Source organism: Callithrix jacchus, chromosome 12 (genome assembly GCF_049354715.1).
Source record: "Callithrix jacchus isolate 240 chromosome 12, calJac240_pri, whole genome shotgun sequence".
NCBI lineage: Eukaryota > Metazoa > Chordata > Mammalia > Primates > Cebidae > Callithrix > Callithrix jacchus.
Window position 1 is genome coordinate 58310256 of NC_133513.1, and position 26860 is coordinate 58337115.

General features: G+C 49.4%; 1 protein-coding gene across 1 annotated transcript in view; it reads left to right on the plus strand.

The window, feature by feature from the left end:
• Positions 1-26841, plus strand: part of PSAP (prosaposin) — a 37257-nt gene extending 10416 nt beyond the window's left edge. Inside the window, exons 2-14 of the mRNA XM_009009767.4 lie at positions 7989-8122; positions 10793-10867; positions 11446-11571; positions 13941-14141; positions 15137-15280; positions 17204-17260; positions 20937-21068; positions 22579-22674; positions 23020-23206; positions 23298-23455; positions 23806-23886; positions 24185-24292; positions 25694-26841. Coding sequence (XP_009008015.3) covers positions 7989-8122; positions 10793-10867; positions 11446-11571; positions 13941-14141; positions 15137-15280; positions 17204-17260; positions 20937-21068; positions 22579-22674; positions 23020-23206; positions 23298-23455; positions 23806-23886; positions 24185-24292; positions 25694-25729 — 1535 coding nt within the window. The 3' untranslated portion in view covers positions 25730-26841. The remainder of the gene's footprint in view (positions 1-7988; positions 8123-10792; positions 10868-11445; positions 11572-13940; positions 14142-15136; positions 15281-17203; positions 17261-20936; positions 21069-22578; positions 22675-23019; positions 23207-23297; positions 23456-23805; positions 23887-24184; positions 24293-25693) is intronic.
• The last annotated feature ends 19 nt before the right edge of the window (positions 26842-26860 follow it).

Here is a 26860-nt window from a genome sequence, read left to right on the forward strand (position 1 = left end):
CATACCTCCGAAGAAACTTGATTAGAAATTTGGGAGTGAGCGAAATGGCAACTGATGTCTTGGTTTTATTGTCATGAGGATTTTGCCCTCACAGACCCCCTGAAAGAGTCCATGGGACCCTCAGGGTTCTGGACCACACTTTGACAGCCACTGGTTTAGCTGATTTGCAGAAACTACAGATATTATAATAACTAATCCATATGGAGATATTCTGCTTTTTTTGAGACAGAGTCTTGCTCTGACACCCAGGCCAGAGTGCAGTGGCACAGTCTCGGCTCACTGCAGCTTCTGCCTCCCGGGCTCAAGTGATTCTCCTGCCTCAGCCTCTTGAGTAGCTGGGACCACAGGTGTGCGCCACCATGCCTAGCTATTTTGTTTTTGTTTGTTTGGTTTTGGTATTTTTAGTAGAAACCGGGTTTCAGTATGTAGGCCAGGCTGGTCTCAAACTCTTGACGTCTAGTAGTTCACCCTTTTCAGCCTCCCAAAGTGCTGGAATTACAGGTGCAAGCTACCGTGCCTGGCCATTTTTTTGTATTTTTAGTAGAGTTGGGGTTTCACCATGTTGCCCAGGCTGGTCTTGAACTCCTGAGCACAGGTGATCTGCCTGCCTCGGCCTCCCGAAGTGCTGGTTACATGTGTGATCCACTGAGCCTGGCCCGTTCTGCTTTTTGTTGAACATTAATTCATTTAATTCTCACATCAGCCCTCTGGGGTGAAAGCAACTCAATCAGAATTCTGGGGCAGTCTAATATCCTCCATGACCTATGCTGTGGTCTGAACGTTTTAGATTTCAAATGAAGGCAGTATTCCTATAAAGTATTAACTGAAGTAAGCCAAAAGTGACATTTATAGTAGACTCACACATATCTGGAACTTTTGTTTTTTGTTATTTGAGATGGCGTTCGCTTTTGTTGCCCGGGCTGGAATGCAGTGGCGTGATCTTGGCTCACTGCAACCTCTGCCTCCTGGGTTCAAGTGATTCTCCTCCCTCAGCCTCCTAAGTAGCACTACAGGCATGTGCCACCATGTGCCACTACTTTTTTGTATTTTTAGTAGAGATGAGGTTTCACCGTGTTAGCCAGGATGCTCTTGATCTCTTGACCTTGTGATCTGCCTGCCTGGGCCTCCCAAAGTGCTGGGATTACAGGTGTGAGCCACCTTCCCTGGCCGTATCTGGAACTTTTTAATTAGTAAACAGTATATGAGACAAGTTCAGAATACTGAATTTCTTTAGTGAGAAATCTTTTGAAATGAAATCGTTTTTGGCATATGATTATCTTCTGCAAATGCGCAGAGACTGCTTAGCTGGTAAGCAGGGCTCAGTGTGGGAGCCAGTGCCAGTTTGTGTGGGTGCCTGCACTGACTGCTGTGCAGCACGCTGGGTCTGCAGCGGAGCTTTCTCGAGGATTGGGAGCATGCAGAGGCCGCCTCTGACCCCTGCCTCCGCTTGCTCACCTGCTGGAGTCTGGACAGTCCTGCCAGGGGCTCATGGTTGTGGATTGCCACGTAATCTTATCTAAGGTGATTTAAGTTCTCTGATCATCATCTGATATGTTGATGCTTTGGAAGAAAAGCTTTGTTAGGAGTTTTTATTGGACTACAGTGCCCTTAAATGAACTGGTTAGGAATTTCCCCAAATTAATTAAGCCTCCATTGCATCACTCTTGTACAATCTGAGAAGACTGCATTCTTGCCCCCAGTCTCAGTCGTTACTGCACAAGGTAATTTCCCTCGGGACTCTATTACCTTCTCTGTGTAGATAGATGTGTTGCCCTGGAATGATCTATTTGCCAGGAAAATTAAGCAGCAAGGCAGTAGCAGCAGAGGAGAAGCAGGGAAGAAAGGACCTTTGTCTTGACAGTTTATTGAGGCCAGAGGTGATGGGATGTCAGCCTAGTGAGCTTAAGAGCTTTATTGCCACTGATTATTTCTTTTTTTCTTTTTTTTTTGAGATGGAGTTTCGCTCGTTACCCAGGCTGGAGTGCAATGGCGCGATCTCGGCTCACTGCAACCTCCGCCTCCTGGGTTCAGGCAATTCCCCTGCCTCAGCCTCCTGAATAGCTGGGATTACAGGCACGCGCCACCACGCCCAGCTAATTTTTTGTATTTTTAGTAGAGACGGGGTTTCACCATGTTGACCAGGATGGTCTCGATCTCTTGACCTCGTGATCCACCCGCCTCGGCCTCCCAAAGTGCTGGGATTACAGGCTTGAGCCACCGCGCCCGGCGCCACTGATTTCTTATGTGTTAAGAGGACTCTCTGGACCTTAGTTCCTCCAAATCAAGGCAGACTACCCCTGAGAGAATGCTATTCTGAATTATTCAGTGAGCTGTGTTTCTGTTCTGCTGTGCAGACTGTTTTCCAAAAGCAGGATTATCTATGAAGAAGAAACAAGTGCTTTTTGCTATAGAAGATATTTGTGGCATTAACTGAGTAGTTATTGTTGAGTACATTGCATTATCTCCTGCTCTTAGGGAGAATTCCTCTGAGAAATGCCTGAATGCAGGGACCTGCGGTAGAAGCTGCCCCTCCTGGGGTTATCCTCTCCGTTTCCTAGCAACCCAACTGTTGCCATGGTGCCGCCTTACCCAGGCAGCAGATCTGCTGCCCTGTGGAATGTAGGCCCTGATTGTTGGCTCTGGGAGGCTGCATGCATTTTCTGTTACCTTTTTTTTTTTTGGTAGCTAGACTCAATCTGTATTTAGCATGTCACTGAAATATTTAGAAGGAAAACAAATGTTGTGTGGCTAAAATAATGAGACTGATTGTTTCATCACATTCTAGGAAAGGTTGTCCTGTCATTTTAAGATTGCTTCAGAAAATCTTTGGTAATTACGTTGTGTCCTGGGCTAAGCCCCAGGAAAGACTTGTAATTGGGAGACCTTTCTTGTAAGTGTGTATGTTAGTTGGGCTTAGGTTCCACCGCAAACAACAGACATAGAATAATAATGGCTTCTCTCTTTCCCTCCCTCCCTCCCTCCCTCCCTCCCTCCCTCCCTCCCTCCCTTCCTTTCTTTTTTCTTTCCTTTCTGTCACCCAGGCTGGAATGCAGTGGTGTGATCTCAGCTCAATGCAACCTCCACCCTTTCCCCGGGTCCGAGTGATTCTCTTGCGTCAGCCTCCTAAGTAGCTAGGATTACAGGCACCTGCCACCATGCCTGGCTAATTTTTGTGTTTTTTTGTAGAGATGGGGTTTTGCCATGTTGCTAGGCTGGTCTCCATCTCCTGAGCTCAAAGTGATCCTCCTGCCTCAACTTCTCAAAGTGCTGGGATTACAGGCATGAGCCACCGCACATGGCCCTGAAATCTATGTCTTTAAAAAAGGGTTCGTTGTTCCTAGCTCTCTTGCCAGGAACAAGAGAAGTGAAGTGTTGGATTTGCCCCGAGTGATGTTCATGTCTTTATGACACATTTAATCTGAGATCTCAAGCAGATCAGGCAAACATTCTAGGAACTTTCTTGGAGTTCAGCATACTGCCTCAGAGAAGGAAGTTGGTATTTGGGGGCAGGGTGTGGGAGGATGAGACTAGAGATTAAAATTGTTTTGAGAAATAACTCACCAGAAAGTGGTTTTGGGTAGTTTTATTTACTAGTTATAAATACTGAAAATGTCATCTGCCTTGTAAGAAGGAAGATATAGAGCTCCTTGGAGATACCTCACCACTGAAAAGGATCCCTCTTACACAAATTGCTCTTAAGTTATGCCTTTTGTTTCTGCGTGGTCGCTTCCGCTGTTGGTGAGGCCTTTGTCTACTGATGCCACTCATTTTTTTTTTTTTTTTTTTTGAGACAGGGTCTGGAGTGCAGTGGCATTGGGACACTGGAGTGCAACCTCCGCCTCCTGGGCTCGAGTGATCCTCCCACCTTAGCCTCCCTAGTAGCTGGGACTATGGCGTCATGCACCAGCACGCCTGGCTAATCTGTTCTCTTTTCTTTTTTTTGAGATACAGTCTTGCTCTGTCGCCAGACTGGAGTGCAATGGTGCAGTCTTGGCTCACCGCAACCTATGCCTCTCGGGTTCGAGCGATTTTCCTGCCTCAGCCTCTTGAGTAGCTGGGATTACAGGCAGCCCCCACCATGCCCAGCTAATTTTTGTATTTTTTAGTAGAGAGGGTTTCACCATATTGGCCAGGATGGTCTCGATCTTTTGACCTCGTGATCTGCCCATCTAAGCCTCCCAAAGTGCTGGGATCACAAGCTTGAGCCACCGTGTCCAGCCACCATTCTCTTTTTATGCCCCTGGGTGGATGTTAAATGCATTGTTTACCTGGAACTGCTGTCTGCTTCCCTCCACCCATTGTTCAGAGGTCTGAGGTCTGGAGCCTCTCAGACCAGCTCCACTCCTAGGTGGAAGGTGGAAGGCTTTGTTCCCCTACTGGGAGATGACTCTGCATGTCCCTGAAACATTCCTTCTCCCATCACTCATCCCCATTCCTCCAGGGGACTTTCTGGGTGGGGCCCAGGGCCTTCCGTCCCTGCCCTGCCCTCTGCCGAGCAGCTCAGGGTACTCGTGGGTGTGTCTCTCCTGGTGCTGTTGGCCCTTGCTGTTCTGTTTTTCCTTTGAGCCTGCCCAACTTCTCATGGAATCCTGTTAGTGCCATCGGCCTGTCTTGTTCGCTTGGACTCTGCATTAGCCTCTCTTGGCTCTGGCTGCCTCCACTTCTTGTATGGACATTTTTGAATTTGCCTTCCAGTGAGGTACCTGCCGTTGGTATCTCGGTATCTCCCACCTCCTTTTCCGTTCTTCTGCCACTGTGTGCCTGGCTGGTTGAGACCCACACGTGAGCTTGCTTGTCCTGCCACTCCCAGAAGTCCCTGGAGCTTCCTGCAGTATCGCCCACGGGGTGAGCCCTCACCTTGGGGTGTGTGGCAGGTGAGGCCATTTCCTGTGCACCTGAGAGCTGTCGGCCTTTGCAGCCTGGTTGCCGCTACTTCCCTTGGCTTCACTCCTGAAAAGACAGGACAGTTTCTTTCCTTTCCCACAGAGAACTACATTCCTTTGGAATGTTCTGGAATTCCCCACCCCCTCTCCATGTAGCCAGCCTTTTCTATCACCATCTTACATGTGCCAATTCCAATTTCGTTTTGAGGAGGGCTCTGTTAGCATTGCCTTGCCACTCCCATTCCCACTGATGTGTGGGATCATGCACCATTACTTAGATATCTATGTCCCTCCTGCTCTTGGGGGCAAAGCAAGCTGTGACTATTCATTTGGTCTCCTGCATGAGGGCGCTGGGCTCAGTGCAGTCGCTGGAGCTGGGAAACATGCCTTCATCTGGGTTTTCCTGCTTGTGTGGAGGAACGCCACCCTTGCCCGTAGAGCTTTGTGATCAAGTCCACAGCTCGGGCTTGAGAAGCTCCTTAAGTGCTAGGAGAATTTTGTGTGTACTAAAGTTGCTGGGAAAGGTGTGATCCCCTCTCAGCAGATCCACTCTGGGAGTGGGCTTTAAACCTCTTGGCAGCCAGGAGCTCCCCAGCGCCACCCAGCAGTGCCTGCCCTGAAGACACACAGTTTCTATGAACATGTCATCATGCTGCTCATCTGGAGAGACTGAATCTGTTGCATACTACAGGCTGTTTTTGTAATATGCACCTTTATATATTTGGCTTGAGGTTGGAGGTAGAAGGGGGTGTCTTGCTAAGCAGGGAGTTTCTAGGAGTTGGAATTTACGTGTTACTTCCTGTGGCCTTGGAATCTGTTTTATGGTGGAAGTTGGCACTTTACAGGCATACGGAATTCTCTACCATCCGTACCTTTTTGCCTCCAGTTCTGAGGTAGAGGCCTGCTGCCATTCACTCGGCCATGGATTGGGAAGTGACAGTTTGTATTAGCTGGGTCAGTTTCAGATACAAGGAGCTGCCCAAGATGATTTGCAGTCCAGGATGGCTGGACCAAAACAAGTGACACAGTCATCATGGAAGACGATTACTATTTCACATTCCTAGTGGAAGTAGGTAGCCTTACAGAGTATTCTCGTATGGGCCTGTGAGAGTGAGTGGTGTTCCGGAAACACTCTAGATTTTGGTCAGCTGTAGCTGTTTCTCTGCTGAGGAGGCTGGGTGGATGTTACACTGGACCGAGCATTTGTAAGAATGGGGTGTGCTGGTCACTTGCCCTCCTTTTGGTGCTGACTCCTCCGTCTTGGCTCTGGTCTCCTGAGGCCTGAGCCCATCCTATTCTGGCTTCCCTGTGTATCCCTCTGCCTTCCTCTGCCTAGAGCCTCATTTTGGTAGCTTCCTGTTCATCACTTAGGCCCCTTCCTGATTTGGAGGTAAGGCTGGGCAGTGTATCATGGTGTCATCATGGGTGCTTTTCGGAGTCCTCAGGGCAGGGCCTGCTAGAGCGTGATGGGAGTCACCAGATCTGGGGGCTCCCATTTGTGCTGTCTTTGTGACCGCACAGTCCCCAGTGCCCTTACCCTCATGACTCCATCTCTGCCTCCCCTCCACCCCTCCCCTGGGGTTTACAACTGAGGCTGGCACCAGCCATGCTTGGCTGCATTTTGGGGTAACAGCTTTTCTGAGTCATCTGGGGAGCTTGATACTGATTTGCAACTGGCACATGTTTTCCCCTGGAAACCAGAGTCCAAACCAGCAGCCTTTGGAATGTGGCCCGCTCGGTTGAGGTTGTGAACTGGCTGTGTTTGTGATTTTGCTCCCAGCGGGTAGGGATGGCTATAACCTGGGCAGCAGATGAGTAATTCATTTGCTTGTTGTGTCTGAAGAGGTCAGGTGATCTCTTTTTATTAGCTGAGCTTTGTGGGACTCAGTCTTTGTGTGAGTACTTGTGGTGGCAGTATTGAAAGAAAGCACTTCATTTCTTTCCCTCTCCTGGAGGAAGAATGCTTGCCGACCTATACAATACGTGTTTTCTCTATGTGTGTTACCCATGTATGTAGAATTGGCTTACCAAGGGAAGCAGCATACAGCAAGACTCCTGAGGTTCTAAGTATGTTCTCAGGTGATTGTGGGGTTGTTTTTTCTCTCAAACTTGGGCCAAGTATTGATTGTAGCAATAGTTAGTTCCCCCTACTGAGACGCCTGTTGGAGTTTGGCCCTCGTACCACCATCTTCTACTCGTAGTCTGATGTAATCTCGTTTCCCAGCGGAACCATTGGGCTAGAAGTGAGGTGTGCGTCTGAGGATTCCCCCCGCCATTTTTCGGTTCTAAAATCAAGGACCTGTTTTGAGAAACATAGGCACTCTCAAGGCAGTTTATAAAATCTTTTTAGGACTGAGTATGGTGACTCACTGCTGGAGTGCAGTGGTGAGATCTTGGCTCACTGCAATCTCTCCCTCCTGGCTTCATGCTGTTCTCCCACTAGCCTCTCGAGTAGCTGGGATTACAGGTGCGTGCCACCATGCCTAGCTAATTTTTCGTGGAGATGAGGTTTTGCCATGTTGCCCAGGCTGGTCTTGAATTCCCAGACCCAAGTGATCCTCCACCTCTGGTCTCTCAAAGTGCTGGGATTACAGGTGTAAGCCACTGCAGCTGGCCGTTGTTTTACGTAATAAGGATATGAGTCTTGTATTTTTTATTTTTTTTTTGCTACAGGTTTTTTTAAAAAAAGAAAGAAAAAATCTCTTTATTCTACAGCTGTTATTCTTTCTACAGAAATCAAAATCATCCCTGTATTTGAATTTGTCAGTCTTTTCTCCTGTGGTTTCTTTTGTTACTTATAAAAACATTTTAAGGTTAGGAGAATTTAAAGTTCTGATATTCCCTGATACTGTTTAAAGGTAGTTGGAGAGGATGAAAGTGAACCAGATAGATGAGTCTCTTCCAGCCCTGGTGACTGTGACGGGCCAGCTTGCTGACTGGGGTAGGCGTGCGTCTGTGTGGCTAGTGTCCCATGCAGCTAGGTGGGGGGCCAAGTGGGGACGCCCAGCTCAAGGCCAGGGCTAGCCCTCAGCCCTGGGGAAACAAGTTGGGTGGATCTGATTTGCTGCAAAACGGGCCCCCTCCTCACATTTGTTTTCCTTTTAGCTGTAGCCAGCCCGGTCCTTGGGCTGAAAGAATGCAGCAGAGGCTCGGCAGTGTGGTGCCAGAACGTGAAGACGGCGTCTGACTGCGGGGCAGTGAAGCATTGCTTGCAGACCGTTTGGAACAAGCCGACAGTGGTGAGTGCCCGCCGCCCTGCAGCCCCAGCCCCAGCACTCCTCTGGGGTCCTCTTAGAGCAGGTGTAACTCACTGCCATACTGACAGGGCACTTTCTCTTGCCTGGTTTTGTTTGCTTCTCACTGTGACCCTGTCTGGGAGGCAGGACCTATTGGTGAGTGTACCCATTTTCCAGCAGAGGAGATGGAGGCTCAGAGAGGTTAAGGTTTCACTCCCCTGAGGCTGCCTGGTTGCTGTGGCAGACAGGATGAAGTCCTCCATACCTGGTGCTCTGTGTGCCCCATGCTGCCTCCCGGGCCTCTATGCAGATCCTACTTCTCACCCTAGACAAGGAGCCAGTGGGTTGGCAGTGCCCGTTCCCAGCACTGGGCATATGGGCGTGGCTCTGTCCTTGGTCACTCACTCCAAAAAGTACATGATGAGCTTTTCAGGCACTTTCTGCCTGTTTGATATTTTGTTCTCACTCCTCTCAAACAGGCAAACCACTGATTGAGATCCTGGAGCGCAGTTGCCGTTTAAAATGGGTTTCCAGGTCTAACTACGCTGGAGAAGCTAGCACTGATTTTTCACCTAAATGATGCGAAATAGAGCATATTAATGTGGGGTGTGGTCTAAGGCGACAAGCCACGGGTGCGTTCCTCATGGTCCCAAGCCCTCTCAGGAGACTCTCTGCTGACCGTGCCAGCTGAACACAGAGCTGCTGCCCTGGGCTTACTCGGGGCTGTGCTGGCCACCATGTGGTATGGGCTATGTTTGAGCAGACTTCGAGTTCTAAAAAACTTGTTGATGGCTGCTAGTGCTCCTGCAGTAAGAGAAGAAAACTTAGCACCATTTTTTTTTTTTTGAGACGGAGTTTTGCTATCTTGTTGCCCAGGCTGGAGTGCAATGGTACGATCTCGGCTCACTACAGCCTCCACCTCTGGGTTCAAGCGATACTCCTGCCTCAGCCTCCCGAGTAGCTGGGATTACAGGCGTGTGCCACCATGCTCGGCTAATTTTGTATTTTTAGTAGAGACAGGGTTTCTCCTTGTTGATCAGGCTGGTCTCATCAAACTCTCGACCTCAGGTGATCCACCTGCCTCAGCTTCCCAAAGTGCTGGGATTACGGATGTGAGCCACTGCACCTGGCAGCACCATTCTTTTAGAAACAGTTTATGAATTATTCACTGGAAAACTGCCTTCTATGGTTATACTTGCCTTTTTTTTTTGGAGACAGGGTCTGGCTCTGTTGCCTAGGCTGGAGTGCAGTGGTGCAGTCATGGCTCACAGCAGCCTCAGCCACCTGGGCTCAAGTGATCTTCCCACCTCAGCTTCCTGAGTAACTGGAACCACAGATGTGCCCCAGCATGCCCGCCTCATTTTTGTATTTTGTGCAGATAGGGTTTTTACCTTGTTGCCCAGGCTGGTCTTGAACTCTTGGGCTAAGGTCATTCTGCCACCTCTCATAGTACTGTGATTACAGGTGTGGGCTACCATAACAGGCCTGAAACTGCTTTCCGATTTGGTTTCTAATTTGCCTTGAGTCTTGTTTTTAATACTACTTCCTGTTTCCAGGTTAAATGTGTGTCCAGTGAGGACTTTAAAACTTCCCTGATTGGCCGGTCTTGTCATGGCCCAGCCCTCTCTTGCTATGGCTCCATGCATAGTACCTTTGACCCTCTGTTTCCACAGATGCTGAAGGCAGTCTGGGGAACTTGAGCATCCTGGGATTTGGGTGCCCACGGGGGTCCTGGAGTTGATACCCAGTCAGATACTAAAGGACGACTACATTAGCCTGACTAGGTTCAAATTGGTTTCTCTCTCTTTTTTTTTTTAATCCATCGCTAAGAGTCTTATGAAAATACACACTCCTGGGTGGAGGATTTTTTTTTTTTTTCTTTTCTTAGAGACAGGGTTTCACCATATTGGTCAGACTGGTCTCAAACTCCTGACCTTAGGTGATCCACCTGCCTTGGCCTCCCAAAGTGCTGGGATTACAGGCTTGAGCCACCGCACCCAGCCCTCAAATTGGTTTCTTTACATGCAGCTAAGTTCGTAGGTATTCCTCGGTCTCACCCAGATAGGTTAGTTTCTTTTCCATGGGTAGAAACTCAGTTGACTTCAAGAAGGGAGCCTGAGCATTCTTCCCCAAGAGTTGCAGGAACCAACTAGAATTGGTTCTAGTTGGCCTCTGGGCCAGGTGGGAGTCTTGGTACCCAGGCTTATCAGAAGATTGGCTTTGGAGTGGCCTCCTTAACATGCCTGGGAGGCAGAGGAAGGTGAAAGGTTCAGTGTGGATGTGTCTTCAGAAGCGGGTGGGCCTTTGTTTCTCTGTCCCACCTACCTGTCTGCTGTACTGATGTGACTCTGATTTCACCTGAGCCTCACTTTCCTCAGAGGTATTGTGAGCATGATGTGAAATTGACCTGTGCCACGTGGGGTGCTGTGTGAGCATGAGCAAAGGTTCTGTATCCTGTAAATCACAGTGTATTGTAGTGAGTCACACCCCTTCCTTCCCCACAGTGCCCCAGCGCTGCTCATGCAGGGTGGAGAGCCAGGATGTGACTGGGGAGCATGGTTATGATGGTATCCCTGGTTAGATAAAATATGGAAAAGGCCACGGGGGGTTCCAGCTGTGTGGGGTGTGAATTTGTGTACTACATATACAAATTTCTTGTGTTATTTCTCTTAGAAATCCCTTCCCTGCGACATATGCAAAGATGTTGTCACTGCAGCTGGTGATATGCTGAAAGACAATGCCACCGAGGTGAGCAACTGAGGGTGGGGATGGGGCCTGAGCTGTGGGCACATGTACTGGTTCCTAAGATAGCTGTGATTCCGGTGTCTAAAGAGCAATGGTGTAGGCCTGAGGGTGGCAGATGTCTTCTGCGAAGGACCAAGGAGAACAGATTTCAGGCTGTATGAGCCATATACTGTCCCTGTCCAACAGTCTCTTTTTAAAAATGCTTTAAGAATGTAAAAACCATTCTGAGTTCTGGGTTGTACAAAGATAAGCTGAAGGGCCTACTTTGCTGACTCCGGGACTAAATGCCCAGTTAATTGAAATGTCATATTGCTATCACCAATGTCTAGGTCCAGTTTGGCCATCTCTGCTTAGAATTTCCCATGGCTGTGAGACAGCAGGTCCGAGGACCTTCATTTTGAATGTCATGTCTGCTTTTGCCTGATCGATTGATAGAGCCACAGCTAACCATGGCCACGTCCTTTTCCCAGAGGGCTGGTTGTTTTCCAGGCTTGGTTTTTCTTGAGGGCCTCTTGCCTTCAGCCCATTTATTTCCAGGGAGGAAAGTCCATCCTGATTCTCACCCTGGTGTCCTCTTGTAGGAGGAGATCCTGGTTTACTTGGAGAAGGCCTGTGACTGGCTTCCTAAAGCCAACATGTCTGCTTCGTGCAAGGAGATAGTGGACTCCTACCTCCCCGTCATCCTGGACATCATTAAAGGAGAAATGGTAAGTGATGGGGGAATAGGCTTTTCCCTGAAGGTGTTTCTGGGGCCAGGAGAGGCAGTAGCCCAGAGTAGACTGATTAAAATGGAAAGTCTGTTCACAGCTCTGGAATTCCTCAACAACATTTTCTGCAGTTTGACATCCAGAATAGCTTTGGCACAGCAGGCCGCTCTGGGTGTAACTTGCCCTGGGGTTAGCGAGGGTGCAGCTGCTGGGGACTGGTCGGACTGCTGCAGGAATGTAAACCAACGTAACCTTCAGAGCTGTGAGTTGCATCGATCATGTCCTATGTTTAACTGACCCTTGTGAGCAAGCACAAAACTTCACTTCTGTGAATTAATTTCTGTGAAGTTGTAATTAAGGAATAATTCAGGGAATGTATTTGGGTGTTCAGCTACAAAGATGCTCATCTTTCATTCATCAAATATGTATTATACACAGACCTTGTGCCACCAACTGGTTTTTCAGCAAAGAACATGGAGCTGGCTTTGTGGAATTTGGAAAGACCTTGACAAAGAAGAGGTGTTTAACTAACTGAAGGGGGCAGTGGCACAGGACTGTCCCAAGACAGGATCAAGGTTTTGATGAGGAAGGCAGGGGTTATGTGGCAAGGCCTTCTAGGCCATCTTCAAGGATTGCAGTGCGGTCCTTGGAGTGCCATGACTGTAAGGGGCTTTGAGAGGGTTTGGTCTGGGTCTAGGTCCCGATGATGGGGAGCTGCAAGTGGGGAAGCCTTCAGGACCCTCAGGAGGCCGTTGCCTTGTTAGTGAGATGAGATGTGGACAGTGGAAGTGGCAGATGCACATTCCCTTTTGGAGGATTAAATGGACTGTACTTGCTCATGATGGGGATGAGTAGGAGAGGAAGGGCTCCAGATGTCTCCTGGGTTTCCATGAAGATGAAGGTAGGTTAGTTGCTAAAACAGAGCTGGTTGGGCAGGATAAAATGAGGGGTAAGTTTGAGATGTCTGTGGGGTGGGCCTGGGTACAAAAGTCCAGGTAAACACTTGAGAACCATTAGCATATGGAGGGTGTTGAAAATCATTGTGTTAGCTCATTTTGTGGGAAAGTGGCTTAGAATTACTGATTCTCCTCTAACCAGAAGCTCCTATTTCTTTCTCTCTTTTTTTTTTTTGAGACGGAGTTTTGCTCTTGTTACCCAGGCTGGAGTGCAATGGCGTGATCTCGGCTCACCGCAACCTCCGCCTCCTGGGTTCAAGCAATTCTCCTGCCTCAGCCTCCCGAGTAGCTGGGACTACAGGCGTACGCCACCATGCCCAGCTAATTTTTGTATTTTTAGTAGAGACGGGATTTCACCTTGTTGACCAGGATGGTCTCCATCTCTTGACCTCGTGATCCACCCGCCTCAGCCTCCCAAAGTGCTGGGATTATAGGCGTGAGCCACCGCGCCTGGCCTTATTTCTTAATAAAATAAAAAATAAATTATTTTTTTGAGATGGAGTCTCACTGCGTTGCCCAGGCTGCAGTGCAATGGCACAGTCTCAGCTCACCACAACCTCTCCCTCCCAGGTTCAAGTGATTCTCCTGCCTCAGACTCCCAAGTAGCTGGAGTCACAGGCACCTGTCATCATGCCAAGCTAATATTTGTGTTTTTGTAGAGACAGGGTTTCACCGTGTTGGCCAGGCTGGTCTTGAACTCCTGACCTCAGGCGATCTACCCACCTTGGCCTCCCAACGTGCTGGGATTATAGGTGTGAGCCACGGCACCCGGCCTCCTATTCCTTTAAAGAATAGCTGAGGAGAGCAGAGGTAACATTCAGGAAAGGCTGTGTTAGTTAGTCCATTTTCATGCTGCTAATAAAGACATCGCTGAGGCTGTGTAATTTATTAAAAAAGGAAGAAAAGGTTTAATGACTCACAGTTGCACATGGCTGGGGAGGCCTCACAATCTTGGCGGAAGGTGAAGGAGGAGCAAAGCCACATCTTACATGGCAGCAGGCAAGAGAGTGTGTGCAGGGTAACTGCCCTTTATAAAACCATCGGGTCTCATGAGAGTTACTAAACAGCATGGGAAAACCCGTCCCTGAGATTCAGTTACCTCCCACTGGGTCTCTCCCATGACAAGTGGGGATTATGGGAGCTACAGCTCAAGATGAGATTTGGGTGGGGACACAGCCAAACTGTATCATTGCCCAACAGGATAACTGAGGAAGCTTAGGGGCTGCTGTGTGGTTAGGCACTTGGATTGGGTAATTTTGACATTCTTGGGTATGCTGAGCAGTTTGAATTTAGACAGCAGGTTTGTGTTTCTTTTAAGAGATTTAAAGAGAACTAATTCAGAGGCACCAGATGGCCTGTCTTGTTTCCCCCTGGGGAGAGGATTTTCAGTGGGGTTTCTTTCCTTCCCACCAGAGCCGTCCCGGGGAGGTGTGTTCTGCTCTCAGCCTCTGCGAGTCTCTCCAGAAGCACCTGGCAGAGCTGAATCACCAGAAGCAGCTGGAGTCCAATAAGATTCCAGAGCTGGACATGAGTGAGCTGGTGGCCCCCTTCATGGCCAACATCCCTCTCCTCCTCTACCCTCAGGACGGGCCCCGCAGCAAGCCCCAGCCGAAGGTAAGACAATGGGCTGCCCGCTGAGGGCCCCATTTTTGGTTGCACTGAAGATGAGACAAAAGGGGCAGAGAGTGCACCTGCAGTTCTTAAACTGGGGCTTATTCTTGCGTTTGACTCTGCAGTTACATGAGCCAGCCTTTAAATGCTTGTACCATGACGTTTCTAAAGAATGGGATATTTAAAATATGCAAAGCTGGGTGCGGTGGCTCAGGCCTATAATCTCAGCACTTAGGGAGGCCGAGGCGGGTGGATCACGAGGTCAAGAGATGGAGACCATCCTTGTCAACAAGGTGAAACCCCGTCTCTACTAAAAATACAAAAATTAGCTGGGCATGGTGGCGCACGCCTGTAGTCCCAGCTACTCGGGAGGCTGAGGCAGGAGAATTGCTTGAACCCAGGAGGCGGAGGTTGCGGGGAGCCCAGATCACGCCATTGCCCTCCAGCCTGGCGTGAGTGAAACTCCATCTCAAAAAAAAAAAAAAAATATGCAAAGATGAACTCCCTTTTAAAAAATTGTACTTTTATTTTTGAGATAGGATCTTGTTCTGTCACCGAAGCTGGAGTGCAGTGGTGTGATCGTGGTTCACTTCAGCCTCCACTTCTGAGGCTTACGTGATCCTCTCACCTTAGCCTCCTAAGTAGCTGGGGGTACAGATGCACACCACCACACCTGGCTAATTTTTATATTTTTTGTTTTGCCATGTTGTCCAGGCTGGTCTCAAACTCCTGGGTTCAAGCAATCTGCCTGCCTCGGCCTCCCAAAGTGCTGGGATTACCGGTGTGAGCCACTGTGCCTGGCCAACCTTTTTATCTAACCCCCTTTTTATACCGTACTGTTACTATAAGAAACACTCATTGATTTTAAGTAATCAGTAATTTGAGAGTCTGTAAAGCACCTTAGGAAGTGCCCTCTAATGTTGCAGCTCTGAGTGTATAAGGACGTTTTCCGAGGAATTTGAGTCCTCAGGTTGCTGACCTAACTGCCTCTCCTATAGGTTGATGGGGACGTTTGCCAGGACTGCATTCAGATGGTGACTGACATCCAGACTGCTGTACGGACCAACTCCACCTTTGTCCAGGCCTTGGTGGAGCATGCCAAGGAGCAGTGTGACCGCCTGGGCCCTGGCATGGCCGACATGGTGAGCCTCGTGTCCCTGTGCATAGGATGCCCTGGGCCTGGGAGCTGGGTTCTGGACGCTGGAGTAGGGTGTTCAGACAGCATGCTTTTCTTTTTTCTCAGAAAGCAGCTTGAATAGGTAGTGGAGACTTGAATCTATTTTGGTCACTGGAATCTGGATATGTAATAAAACTGGGGACAAAAAGTAGGAGACCATTTCTGAGAAGATGTTCTTTCCTGTGAGGCACCTTTGCCTAAACATAAGTTGGCCATTGAATATTCTTGTACAAATGATTAAGTGCTTGCATAATAATCACTTGTGAACATAGAACAGTATTTACATAACCAGTCCCCTGTGGCTGGATGTCTAGGTTGTTTTCAGGTTTGCCTTTGGTAAGATGAGGATCCTTATAGCCAAACGCATACATCTATGCACATCCTGTAGAAACACTTTTTACTCCCTTTCTTTTTTTGTTTGGGACAGTGTCGCCTAGGCGCCCAGGCTGGAGTGCAGTGGCACGATCTCAGCTCACTGCAACCTCCGCCTCCCGGGTTCAAGTGATTCTTCCACCTCAGCCTCCCGAGTAGCTGGGATTAGAGGTGCATGCCACTAAGCCCAGCTAATGTTTGTATTTTTAGTGGAGATGGAGTTTCACTGTGTTTCCCAGGCTGGTCTCGAACTCCTGACCTCAAGTGATCTGCCCACCTTGACTTCCCAAAGTGCTGGGATTACAGGTGTGAGTCACTGCACCTGGCCTTATGTGACACTCAGAATTCCAGCTGAGTTCCTGCAGGAAGCATGGTCGCTGACCATGGTTCCCCTGGAAGCCTCCCTTAGTCCTCTGGGCTCAGAAACTCATTTTGTTGGCCAGGTAGATGGTTTCATTCTGGGTCCCTATTCCAACATTATTAATCACACGCAGATGGATGTGTAAAACCAAAATGCTATTTTTAGTACCTGACAACTGAAGAAATCTGCTAGACCGGCAGGTGGGAAGCTGGTTGTAATCACACTGTCCTTTGGGATCTAGAAAGGCTTTTTGGGCGGGAGTGGCTGGCTCTAGGAGATGAGGCCTTCTCTCTCCTCTTTTTTTCTTGAGACAGTGTTTAGCTCTGTCGCCCAGGCTGGAGTGCAGTGGCATAGCTCACTGCAGCCTTTACTGGGCTCAAGCAGTCCTCTCCACAGCCTCCCAAGTAGCTGGGATTACAGGAGTGAGCCACCACACCCAGCTGAGGGTTTCTTTCTGACTTATTCTCCATTGGGAATGTCAGTCAGGTTAACGTTCATTGATTTTGAAAGCCTCGGAATCCTGTAGCCTCATTTTAAGTGTCTTTGCATAATACCATTTAAGTAGGTTTCCCAATTGAACCCTCCTGAGAGGCTGTATCATACTACCTTTGGTCCTCTCTCTGTAGAAGCTCCCCAAATACAATAAGCAATTCTGTGGAGTCTATGGGAAGTCTCTAGATAGTCTGAAATAGGCAGTTAAAAATCATTCTAACCTGACTCTACAGGATTTAAGCTTTACAGTGCCATCTCAGACTGTGTTGTATAAATGGTTTTGAAAGGTAATTTCCAGTTCCTAAGCAGTGTATCTCCTAGCCGCCTTCTCTCCAAATTGCCACTGAATAGTTTCTCAATGATCCTGGGGCAAGTGGGGTTAGAAGATAAAGGAGGCAGGAGGATGGAATCTTTAAGGTCTCTTAAGACACATTTTCAAAATGTCTTTTGCACACATTTTCTGTAAATGATAGAATAACCAAGTTGTCATTTTCATCTTATTAAAACTGGGCCCACGCAGACATTTATCAAATTCTGCTTTAGAAACTTGCTTTATAGTCACCAGTTGCCACTGTTGCAAATGTTGGGTTTTTTTGGCCGGTTGGTTTTTGGTGCATTGTCACAATCATGTGTTTAACTAGCAGTCTGTTTCTCTCTCCTCAGTGCAAGAACTATATCAGCCAGTATTCCGAAATTGCCATCCAGATGATGATGCACATGGTAGGTGGCATGGAGGCCCCATGTTGGCATTTTTCTTTGGTTTTCAAAGTTCACCATTTCCAGGAATTTTGAATATTAGATGGTTTAGTTTTCCTTTTTTAACCTCAGAGTACTGAATTGGGTCAAATGGAACCCTCTGGCTAGGGGACTCTCCACTTGCAATCTCAGCACCTCCCCTGTTATGGGAGAGGCTGAAGCATCTTGATCCCCGGCACTGCCCTGGTGGCTTCCTGGCATTTTGTTAGTCTCTGCCCATTCAGGCCAGTCAGCAGGTTTCTAGGTCTTGCTGTAACCCTGGGATCTGTAGAAGTCAAGTGCTCAACTAAGCCTGGCCTGAGAATGGCTGCCTTGCTGCCTGAATGGGGGGAATACTGCCTCCCAGAGTCTGTCCTGGGTGCTGCAGCAGTGTCCGCTGAAGCTGCTGCTTGAGCTGGTAATTTCTGCACTGGCCTTGGAGGCTATCAAGTGGTAGGGACTGGGTTCTTTGATTAGAATCAAGAACACCCATCTGGGAAGGCACTGTCTCCTTAGATCTGATTGGCGGGGCTGAGGGGGTGGGCTGCACCTTTTCCCTCTCTGTCATGCTTTCTGACTACTTGAGATTGACATGCCAGTGTTTGAGTTTGTTCTCCGATCCATTGGTCAGCAAACTGGCCCATCATCTGTTTTGTACGGAAAGGCTATTTTTTCAGAATACAATGACGCCTGTTTTGTGCTACAGCAGCACAGTTAAGTTGTTGCAGCCAGATTCGGACAGCCAAGGAGCCTGAAAGATTGACTCTGACCTGCTCTAACCACTCAAGGCACCCAGGAGGAGTAGTTTCTTTGGGATAATTACTCACACCCTACCATGTTTTAAAACAAAGGCAGCTTACAAAGACATGCACCCAGAGTAGGTAAAGATAAGCATTGATGTGACTTAGTTTCCTGAAGTACTTCCTTATAGCTGACTTTCTCATTATAAAAGTTATACTGTGTAGAAATGTTTTGAAAAATATGGACAATACTTCCCACATCAAAAATCATTTGGAGTTTTAAAGAACATCAGTGGGGTCATATATACTACCTTGTACTTTGTAGTTTGCATTTTTGCCTAAACATAAGTTGGCCATTGAATATTCTTGTACAAATGATTAAGTGCTTGCATAATTATCACTTGTGAACATAGAACAGTATTTACATAACCGGTCCCCTGTGGCCAGATGTCTAGGTTGTTTTCAGGTTTGCCTTTGGGAAGATGAAGATCCTTATAGCCAAACGCATACATCTATGCACATCCTGCCTTTCCGCTTAGTATAGAGAACGAAAGCTGGAACTGCTGAGCGGAAGCCTGAGGCTTTGGATACATTGTTAAATTGGCCTTCCAGGCTGGCATTTGGCCACTTGCGGTAGATTGCCCAGGATCCCTGACCCCTCAGGGTGTCTGTAACACACCCCATTTATTTGGGCATCCCTGTATCTTGGTCTGAGGTGCTGCTGGTCACTAACCTGTGGGAAAGCCTCGCAGGCCTGGGGCCAGTGGGGCTCCTGAGGATGGAGACCCTTCATCAGGTGGGGTTTTCTGGGGCCCCTGCTGCACAGTGTTTAGAGTGTGATTTAGTGCGTGAGACCTGGAGGTGGTGCACACAGGAGCAGGACGGCCCCCAAACGCTCTATCCCTGCAGGGCCTGGAAAGCTTTCAGTCCCCTTGTCCATGAGATAGCAGGAATAAGGTAGGTTGCCAAGATCTGACTGCAACAGCATTTTCCCTGAACTTCTTGGGATATCATTATACCTGGTTAACTGCCTAATGTTGTTTTAATTTTTCTTAACTGTTGTGTCCTTTCCTTTCTCTTATTTTCACCTCCGATTTCCTGTCTTTTTGTTCAACAGCAGGATCAGGTATGTGTCGGGAATCTGCTTGTAGTAGTGGCTGCTGCTTCCTCTAGTTACTTTGCTCCTTTTTTTTTTTTTTTTTTGGTATGGTATGATTAACTCTGACAGATACAAGGATACAAGGAATGGTTACAAGAGGCAGGGTCCCTCTCTGTTGGGGGGGGGCTCATCTCCTCTTGCGGGGGGCCAGAAAAATGAAGCCAACAGAGCCTGTGTTCTGGTCACAATCTACATAAAGCATACGTACATGCAGGCCACCAGTGTGACACTGGGGAACCATGGGTGGCCCAGCTTCCTTCAGTGTAGGCTGGCTAGGAAGTCCATTGTAGGTCTGGCTTCCCCAGGGCACCTTGTGTCTGTCACAACGCAAATAGGCATGGCATGTCTTTAGTGCTGTTTTTCATAACCACAGAAATGCTGCTGCTGCATGAGCAAACATTTGCAAGCAGCCAGCAGGCTGGCTGTTGGATCCAGAGAATTGGAAACAATCTCTTGATTGTGGCTTCTGCCCCTCTGGGTGACAGGGTCTTTTGGGATCTAGAGGCATGTCAAATGGCATGCTGCAGGAACCAAGTGCCCCGTCCATACTTGGTCTGAGCCAGGGTCCTTTGGGACCAGCCTGAACACTGCCACCTTCTGAGCATCGGCATCCATCCTAGGATTAGCATTAGAGCTTTTTTTGAAGGTATTTTGAAGTTTAATGGGAGAGGACTTTGGTTGAAATACCTGAATTTTCATCTAGGCCACTTCAAGGAGTTAGAACAAAGCTGATAGAGGCAGAAGCAGCCCTATATCTTGTGAATCTTGGCCTCTTCTAAAAAGCTTGCTGTATATTCAGCTGCATTCTGATTTTTTTTTTTTTCATTCTTAAGTTGTGCCAGAGATAGGGTACTTGGGAGGTACTTTTCAGACTCCCCCAGTCTTATTTAATTATCGAGCCTTCTTGATATTAACAAGCTGAGCCATTGTCATGATCTAGCTCTTTTCCCTTAACGGTCCTGTTTTTTAGCACTTTTGTTCCTGCTGCTTTAGGATTTGGTGCTGGGAGGCAAATGCAGTCAGGCTCCGAGCTGGCTGCTGGTTGCATTGATTTCCATGGTATACAGAGTATATACGCTTGTCTCGCTCTTGGCCATCAGAGTGTCATGGTCGGGATGTCTGGACTAGCTAATGCTCTGTGTTTGGTGTCTAGATGGTGAAAGTGGATCAATCTGGAGATGTGGCTTGAAATGATTCATCCATTTGGGGGGTTGGGTTTTCATGTACACTGTGTGCAGTTGTGAACATAGAATGTGGTTTTTAAAAAGCCAGCATTTTCCCTTACTGCATCATTTTAAATGGTCCTGCCACTGAAAGATCTGGTGTGGTCTGATTTCTAACATGTTTAGTTTTGTTAGTTTGCAGTTTATAGGCATGGTAGTGTCCCCTCTAGAAAAAACATAACTTAGTTCCTACCTATAGTGGCCTGAAAAACACATTCTAGAGAGACCAGGTGTCCTTGGAGTCTCCCAAGGTGTGGGGAGTCTCCCTTCCTCCTGGTGGCTCTGGATAGAGACTCCCTTCGATGTCCCTTAAATGTTTTGTGTGGCCTCCTCCCCCAGATGTAACTGGCACATATGTACTGCTTCAGACACGAGCCCTTTAGCATAGAATCTGGAATCTGTCCACTTGTGGGAGGGGGAGAGGGAGGCAGCCTTCACACTGGGCCCAGGGTGCTGTCCAGCTCACTGTCCTCTGGCTGGATGGGACTCGGGGACAGTGGGCGCAGGCGCCACTGACTGGTTGTCTGTGCTTTCTTCAGCAACCCAAGGAGATCTGTGGGCTGGTTGGATTCTGTGATGAGGTGAAGGAGATGCCCATGCAGACTCTGGTCCCTGCCAAAGTGGCCTCCAAGAACGTCATCCCTGCCCTGGAACTGGTGGAGCCCATTAAGGTACCCGGTGTCACTGTGTGTGCTGGCCAGGGCTGTGTGGTGCCACACCACTCCCTCCTGTCCACTCCCTGCTGTGTCACATCACATTCTACGAGCCACATGTTTCTTTTGGTTCCCTGCCTGGTTCCTTCGGGTGTTTGAGCTTGTGATCGCTGGTTCCACGCTAATGCAGCCCCCAATGAGTTCTCTTGGAAGCATTTTATGTCTGTGGTTGTCAACCCTAGTGTTTGTGGGATCAAGTCTGCATATTTTCAGCTTGCCATTCACCAGTGACTTTGCAGTGTCTGGCTCCAGCCTCACTTTCTCACATGTGCTGTCTGGGTCCTTCCCCATTCTGTGGCCCTGACAGACTGGATGTCCCCAGCACACCCCTCAGAGTATATGGAAGCCTCACTGGGCCTGCAGCCTGTATACTAAGTATGTGTGGGTGTCTCTGTTTAGAACACCTCATTTGGTGAAGATCAGACTACTTCATCCCGTAATAAATGTGTTCAGCATTTATTATGGGTCAGGCAGCATGTTGGGGGCTGTGGCGATCAGATGATGTCATTGTGCCCACGGGGCTTACGTTACAGTTCGTCAAGGCCTGGGCTGTGTGATACAGTAACACCTGGCACATGCACACGCTTCTTGTTCTAGAACATCCCACGGCACTTGACTGCCAGTGGCTCATCTCCCTCTGCTGTCTCCTCACTGCATCTGCAGAGTGTGTGGCCCAGGGGACGGGCGGAAGTGTTAGCTGGAATCCGGGAAGCACTGCTTCTTGCCTTCCCCTCCATGGGGTGCTCCTCAACTCAGCCCTGTTTGGTGACCAAAGTGATGGCCAGAGAAAGTGAAGAGTTACAGCCACATGTGATTACTTAAGTTTCAGTGAAATATCATGGAGCAAACTTAAAAATCCAGCCCCTTGGCTACACCAGCCACATTGCAAGTGCTCAGTGCACAGGGAGCCTCTCGTAGACAGCAGGAGTAGAGAACATTTCTACTGTCACAGAACAGTCTCTGTAACAGTATTGCATTATTAAAGGTGGATCTAGCAAAGCATTCTCAAGTGCTCATGAGGCATGGGAGACACGAGCAGACCTGAAATGTCTTCAGCATTCTGTCTTCTAGATAGTGCACCTTACTGAACTCCTTACTTCATCCTGCTCCCCAAAATGAACCCCGAAGGAGGAAATGGTTGTAACTGAACACATCATCAGGACAGCTCCTTGGGGTGGGGAAGGGACTTTCTATCTCCTGATATGAATTCCTGAGTTTTGTTTTGGTGGGGTTGGGGGGAAGCAGTGGTGGCAGAGGACTGGGGTAAGGGGGGTGGTGAGTTTCCCACCATATAAAAATAGGGGATTAACTTGGATATTGAGTGGAAGCTGCACATCATTTGGAATTCCATAGGCAGTGGCCCTTGATGAGGCTAACCCACTCTGGTCTCTGCATCCCTTTGCTTTAGGGGATCAAGACCAAGGGCTGTGAGGCCCAGCATTAAAGTACTCCTCTACTCTTTCCACAGAAGCACGAGGTCCCAGCAAAGTCTGATGTTTACTGTGAGGTGTGTGAATTCCTGGTGAAGGAGGTGACCAAGCTGATTGACAACAACAAGACTGAGGTGTGCTGTCCTCCTGGAAGGGGCGGCCCTCTCCTGCCCCTGAGCCAGAGTGTCCCAGTGGGAAAACCCTGCAGGAGAGAGGGCTTGGCCCAGCCTTGGCATGTGTGCAGCCACATCCCATCTCGTGGAAGGCAGTCCTCACCAGTGGGACCTCTGGGCTGGTAGTAGGGGGAGGGATGGGCACTGTTGCTCTGCTCTATGGCTTGATAATTTTCGAGCCCAATTATGGGTGGTGGAAGCAGCACCCATCATTGACTCATTTCCTGGCCATGTTAAGCATTTCAGAATCTCTTCCACCCTTGCCCAGCCTCCCATCTTCTCACAGGATCCTCTTGTGTGTTTCAGAAAGAAATACTCGATGCTTTTGACAAGATGTGTGCGAAGCTGCCGAAGTCCTTGTCAGAAGAGTGCCAGGAGGTGGTGGACACGTACGGCAGCTCCATCCTGTCCATCCTGATGCAGGAGGTCAGCCCCGAGGTGGTGTGCAGCATGCTGCACCTCTGCTCCGGCATGCGGCTGCCTGCGCTGACCGGTGAGCGCTGGGCATGGTGCGGGAGAGGATGGTGTCCCTCTTGGGTCGGGGAGGGCCCTGCCAGCACTGAGCCCGCCGCCCTCTTGTGTAGTTCACGTCACTCAGCCGAAGGACGGTGGCTTCTGCGAGGTGTGCAAGAAGCTGGTGGGTTATTTGGATCGCAACCTGGAGAAAAACAGCACCAAGGAAGAGATCCTGGCTGCTCTCGAGAAAGGGTGCAGCTTCCTGCCCGACCCTTACCAGAAGCAGGTATACCCCGGGTGGGCTGTGGTAGGCCAGCATCTCAGAACCTGATGGAGCATGCCAAGGCTGGGGCACATTTTCAGAGAAAACTAGCTGTTTCTGCCTCTGGCCATGGAGTCCAATGAAGTTTTACTTGGAGGTGATTCATTGGCTTAAGATGAGCCACTGGGGGAAGAAACCTGAAGTAGAGGCCAAATGTAGGTAGAGAGTCTGGGAAGGGAGGCCCCAGGACCCATGGGGCTGGGAATGCCGGGAGCTCTCTGGGAAGAGCGTTTCCAGGGCATGCCTGGCCTTTTGTGCCCCACTGTGCTCAGACACCCCCAGAGCTGGACCTGTGTCCCTGTTTTCCTTTACAGTGTGATCAGTTCGTGGCGGAGTATGAGCCCGTGCTGATTGAGATCCTGGTGGAGGTGATGGACCCTTCCTTCGTGTGCTTGGTGAGCCTCACTGGGTGATGTGGGTCCTCTTGGGCAGCTGTAACCTGGGGAGCTGCAGAGACCCGGAAGGGTTGCTCTGAGAAATGGCTGTGGGGTGGAGTCTCTGGGTTCCGCTGTGGGAGAGCAAAGAAGGCAGGGAGCCAGACCCCGAAGCCCCATTGCTTTCCTCAGCAACCCAGATGTTCTGAAGGAGGATGGTGGAGCTCTGATCCTAGCTCCTGGAAACTGTGATCGTAGTTTTGAGAGATATGTTGGGCAACTCTCATTCTCCCCTTTTTTTCCTCTTCTCACCATGTAGAAAATTGGAGCCTGCCCCTCAGCCCATAAGCCCTTGTTGGGAACTGAGAAGTGTGTATGGGGCCCAAGCTACTGGTGCCAGAACGCAGAGACAGCAGCCCAGTGCAATGTGAGTAGCTCAGCAGATGGTGCCACCAGCCTGTCTTGCCCTGGGGCAGCCTGTGTGAGAATCCTGCTTTAATGGGAAGTTGGTGGTCAGCTCTCCACCCTGCTTTTGTCATTGGAAAACTGAGGCTCAGAGAGGTGGTTAGGGTTACTCATGGTCCGCTAGAAAAGGCAGGGTGAACTACACTCTTGGAGTAAAGGGTGAGGTGGATTTTGTTTTTTAGTATTTTTGCTTCGCCTTGTTACTTTTGTCTTCATTTCCCTTGTGACAGTGTCAGACTTGTACGGCGTCACTCCAGGGACTGCACAGGGTCTGTGGGATTCATTGCCCAGGCCCTGTTCCCCAGGAACATGTTTTCCCTGGTTGGAGCCTTCACTCAAGGCCCTGAGAGCTGGTCCCTGCCCAGCCGCCCCAGGGCACTATGGCCCTGGCCTGGCCAGGCAGCCACCAGCTGGGTGACCTGTGCCGCTTCCCTGGGTGGGGATGTTTGGTCCGGTCCCTGTTGCTTAATGTTGCTTTGCGCAACTTTTCCTTCCTGTTTTCCTTGTGACATGTCAGTGGCGGTTTTGTCATCTTGGACCACTGCAGGGAGGGGCAGGGGGCCCCCATTCTGGCCATGTCCAGTTCCTTCCTCTAGCTAGGCTCCAGCCCATCTGGAGTGGGGCTCCACTGCCAGCCCCACCCACAGCTGGTTCTGCTGCTGTCCTGGGGAAATGTGGGCCCGCTTCTCAAGGCCCAAGCTGGTGTGTAGCCCAACTCAGGCAAGGAGGTTCTGCATGGGGATCAGCGTGCAGGCTGCTAGCAGGACGCTGGGTGCCAGGTGTAAGTAGATGAAGGGTCCTGAACCCTGCCTGCATGGGTACTCATCTGCAAACTACTGCAGCATCTGCTGCACTGGACTCGTGCCTTAAAAGTTCCCAAAACTCTGGGCTGGGTGCAGTGGCTCACGCCTGTAATCCCAGCACTTTGGAAGGCTGAGGTGGGTAGATCATGAGGTCAGGAGTTCAAGACCAGCCTGATCAACGTGGTGAAACCCTGTCTGTACTAAAAATACAAAATTTAGCCAGGTGTGGTGGCGTGAGCCTATAATCCCAGCTGCTCAGGAGGCTGAGGCAGGAGAATTGCTTGAACCCAGGAGGCAGAGGTTGCAGTGAGCAGGGATCATGCCACTGTACTACAACCTGGGCGACAGAGTGAGACTCCAAAAAAAAAAAAGAAGTTCCCAAAACTGATGGCCACATGTTCCCTGCTTTTAAGTGAGATCCTGTCCTGGGTCTTGAGCATCTTGTGCCATCCAGCTGACCTGAGAACAGGTCCTGTTTTTGGGTGATAATCTGATAGACTGATGGGCTGGAATGGAGTTTGTCCTCTTAAGACTAAACCCAGCTTCCTCTCTCCTACCAGGCTCTTGAGCATTGCAAACGCCACGTGTGGAACTAGGAGGAGGACTAGTTCATCTTGCAGAAGCCGCAGCACTCGTTTTTTTCTACTCGTGTGTCTGGGGAATGAACGCACAGATCTGTTTGACTTTGTTATAAAAATAGGGCTCCCCCACCTCCCCTGTTTCTGTGTCCTTTATTGTAGCATTGCTGTCTGCAAGGGAGGCCCTAGCCCCTGGCAGACATAGCTGCTTCAGTGCCCCCTTTCTCTCTGCTAGACGGATGGTGATGCACTGGAGGCCTTTGAGCCCATCCTTGCGTGGCACCTGCTGGAGGAGGACAGAGCTCTGCTGGCCTGAGCCACAGCTTCTTGACAGGAGGCCACCGACCCTCTTGGTTGGGGCCTTGTTCGACCAAGCCCTGACATGTGCTTGGGCACTGGTGGGCCTGGGCTTCTGAGATGGCCTCCTGCCCTGCCAGGGACCCTCTCTGTTTCCTGGACCTCTCAGCTGTACAAAGCAGCAAAATAAAGGCAGTTTTATGTGTGAGATTAGAAGCCTGGAACAATTAGGCTTTTTCAGTAGTGTAATTCCTGCTGTGATAGCACAGGAATTCCAAAAGCAGCTGCTGGTGGCTCGGGACATCAGTGGGGCCAAGAGTTCTCTGTCCCCAGGTCAACCGTGATTTGGCTTTCCCATGTCTTTCCTGGTGATGCCTTGCTCGGGGTTCTGTGGGTTTGGGTGGGAAGGGGGCCGTCTGCCTGAATGTGACCTGCTAGCTCTCGGAAGGCCCCGTGGGCCTGGCTTGTGTGTGTGTGGACAGTGGTGGCCGCGCTGTGCCTGCTCGTGTTTCCTGTGTGTCCTTGGCTGCTGAGGCGCTGCTTCAGCCTGCACCCCCTCCCGTCTCATAGATGCTCTTTTTGACCTTTCTTTTGAAATAAACGTGGATGGTGAGCTCCTAGGCCTCTAGCTTCCTGGTGGAGGGCACCATGTTGAGGGGTCTGCTGGGTGTGGGGTGGGTGCTATCATCTGTGGGCCACTTGGGCACTCACACTTCTGGTTGCCAGGAGACAGCAAGCAAAGCCAGTAGGACGTGCAGTTACTAGTAAATGGATTTCGTGATTTTTGTTTTGCACTAAAGTTTCTTGATTTAACAATAAAATTCTGTTAACCAGATCTGGTCCTAAGTGTTT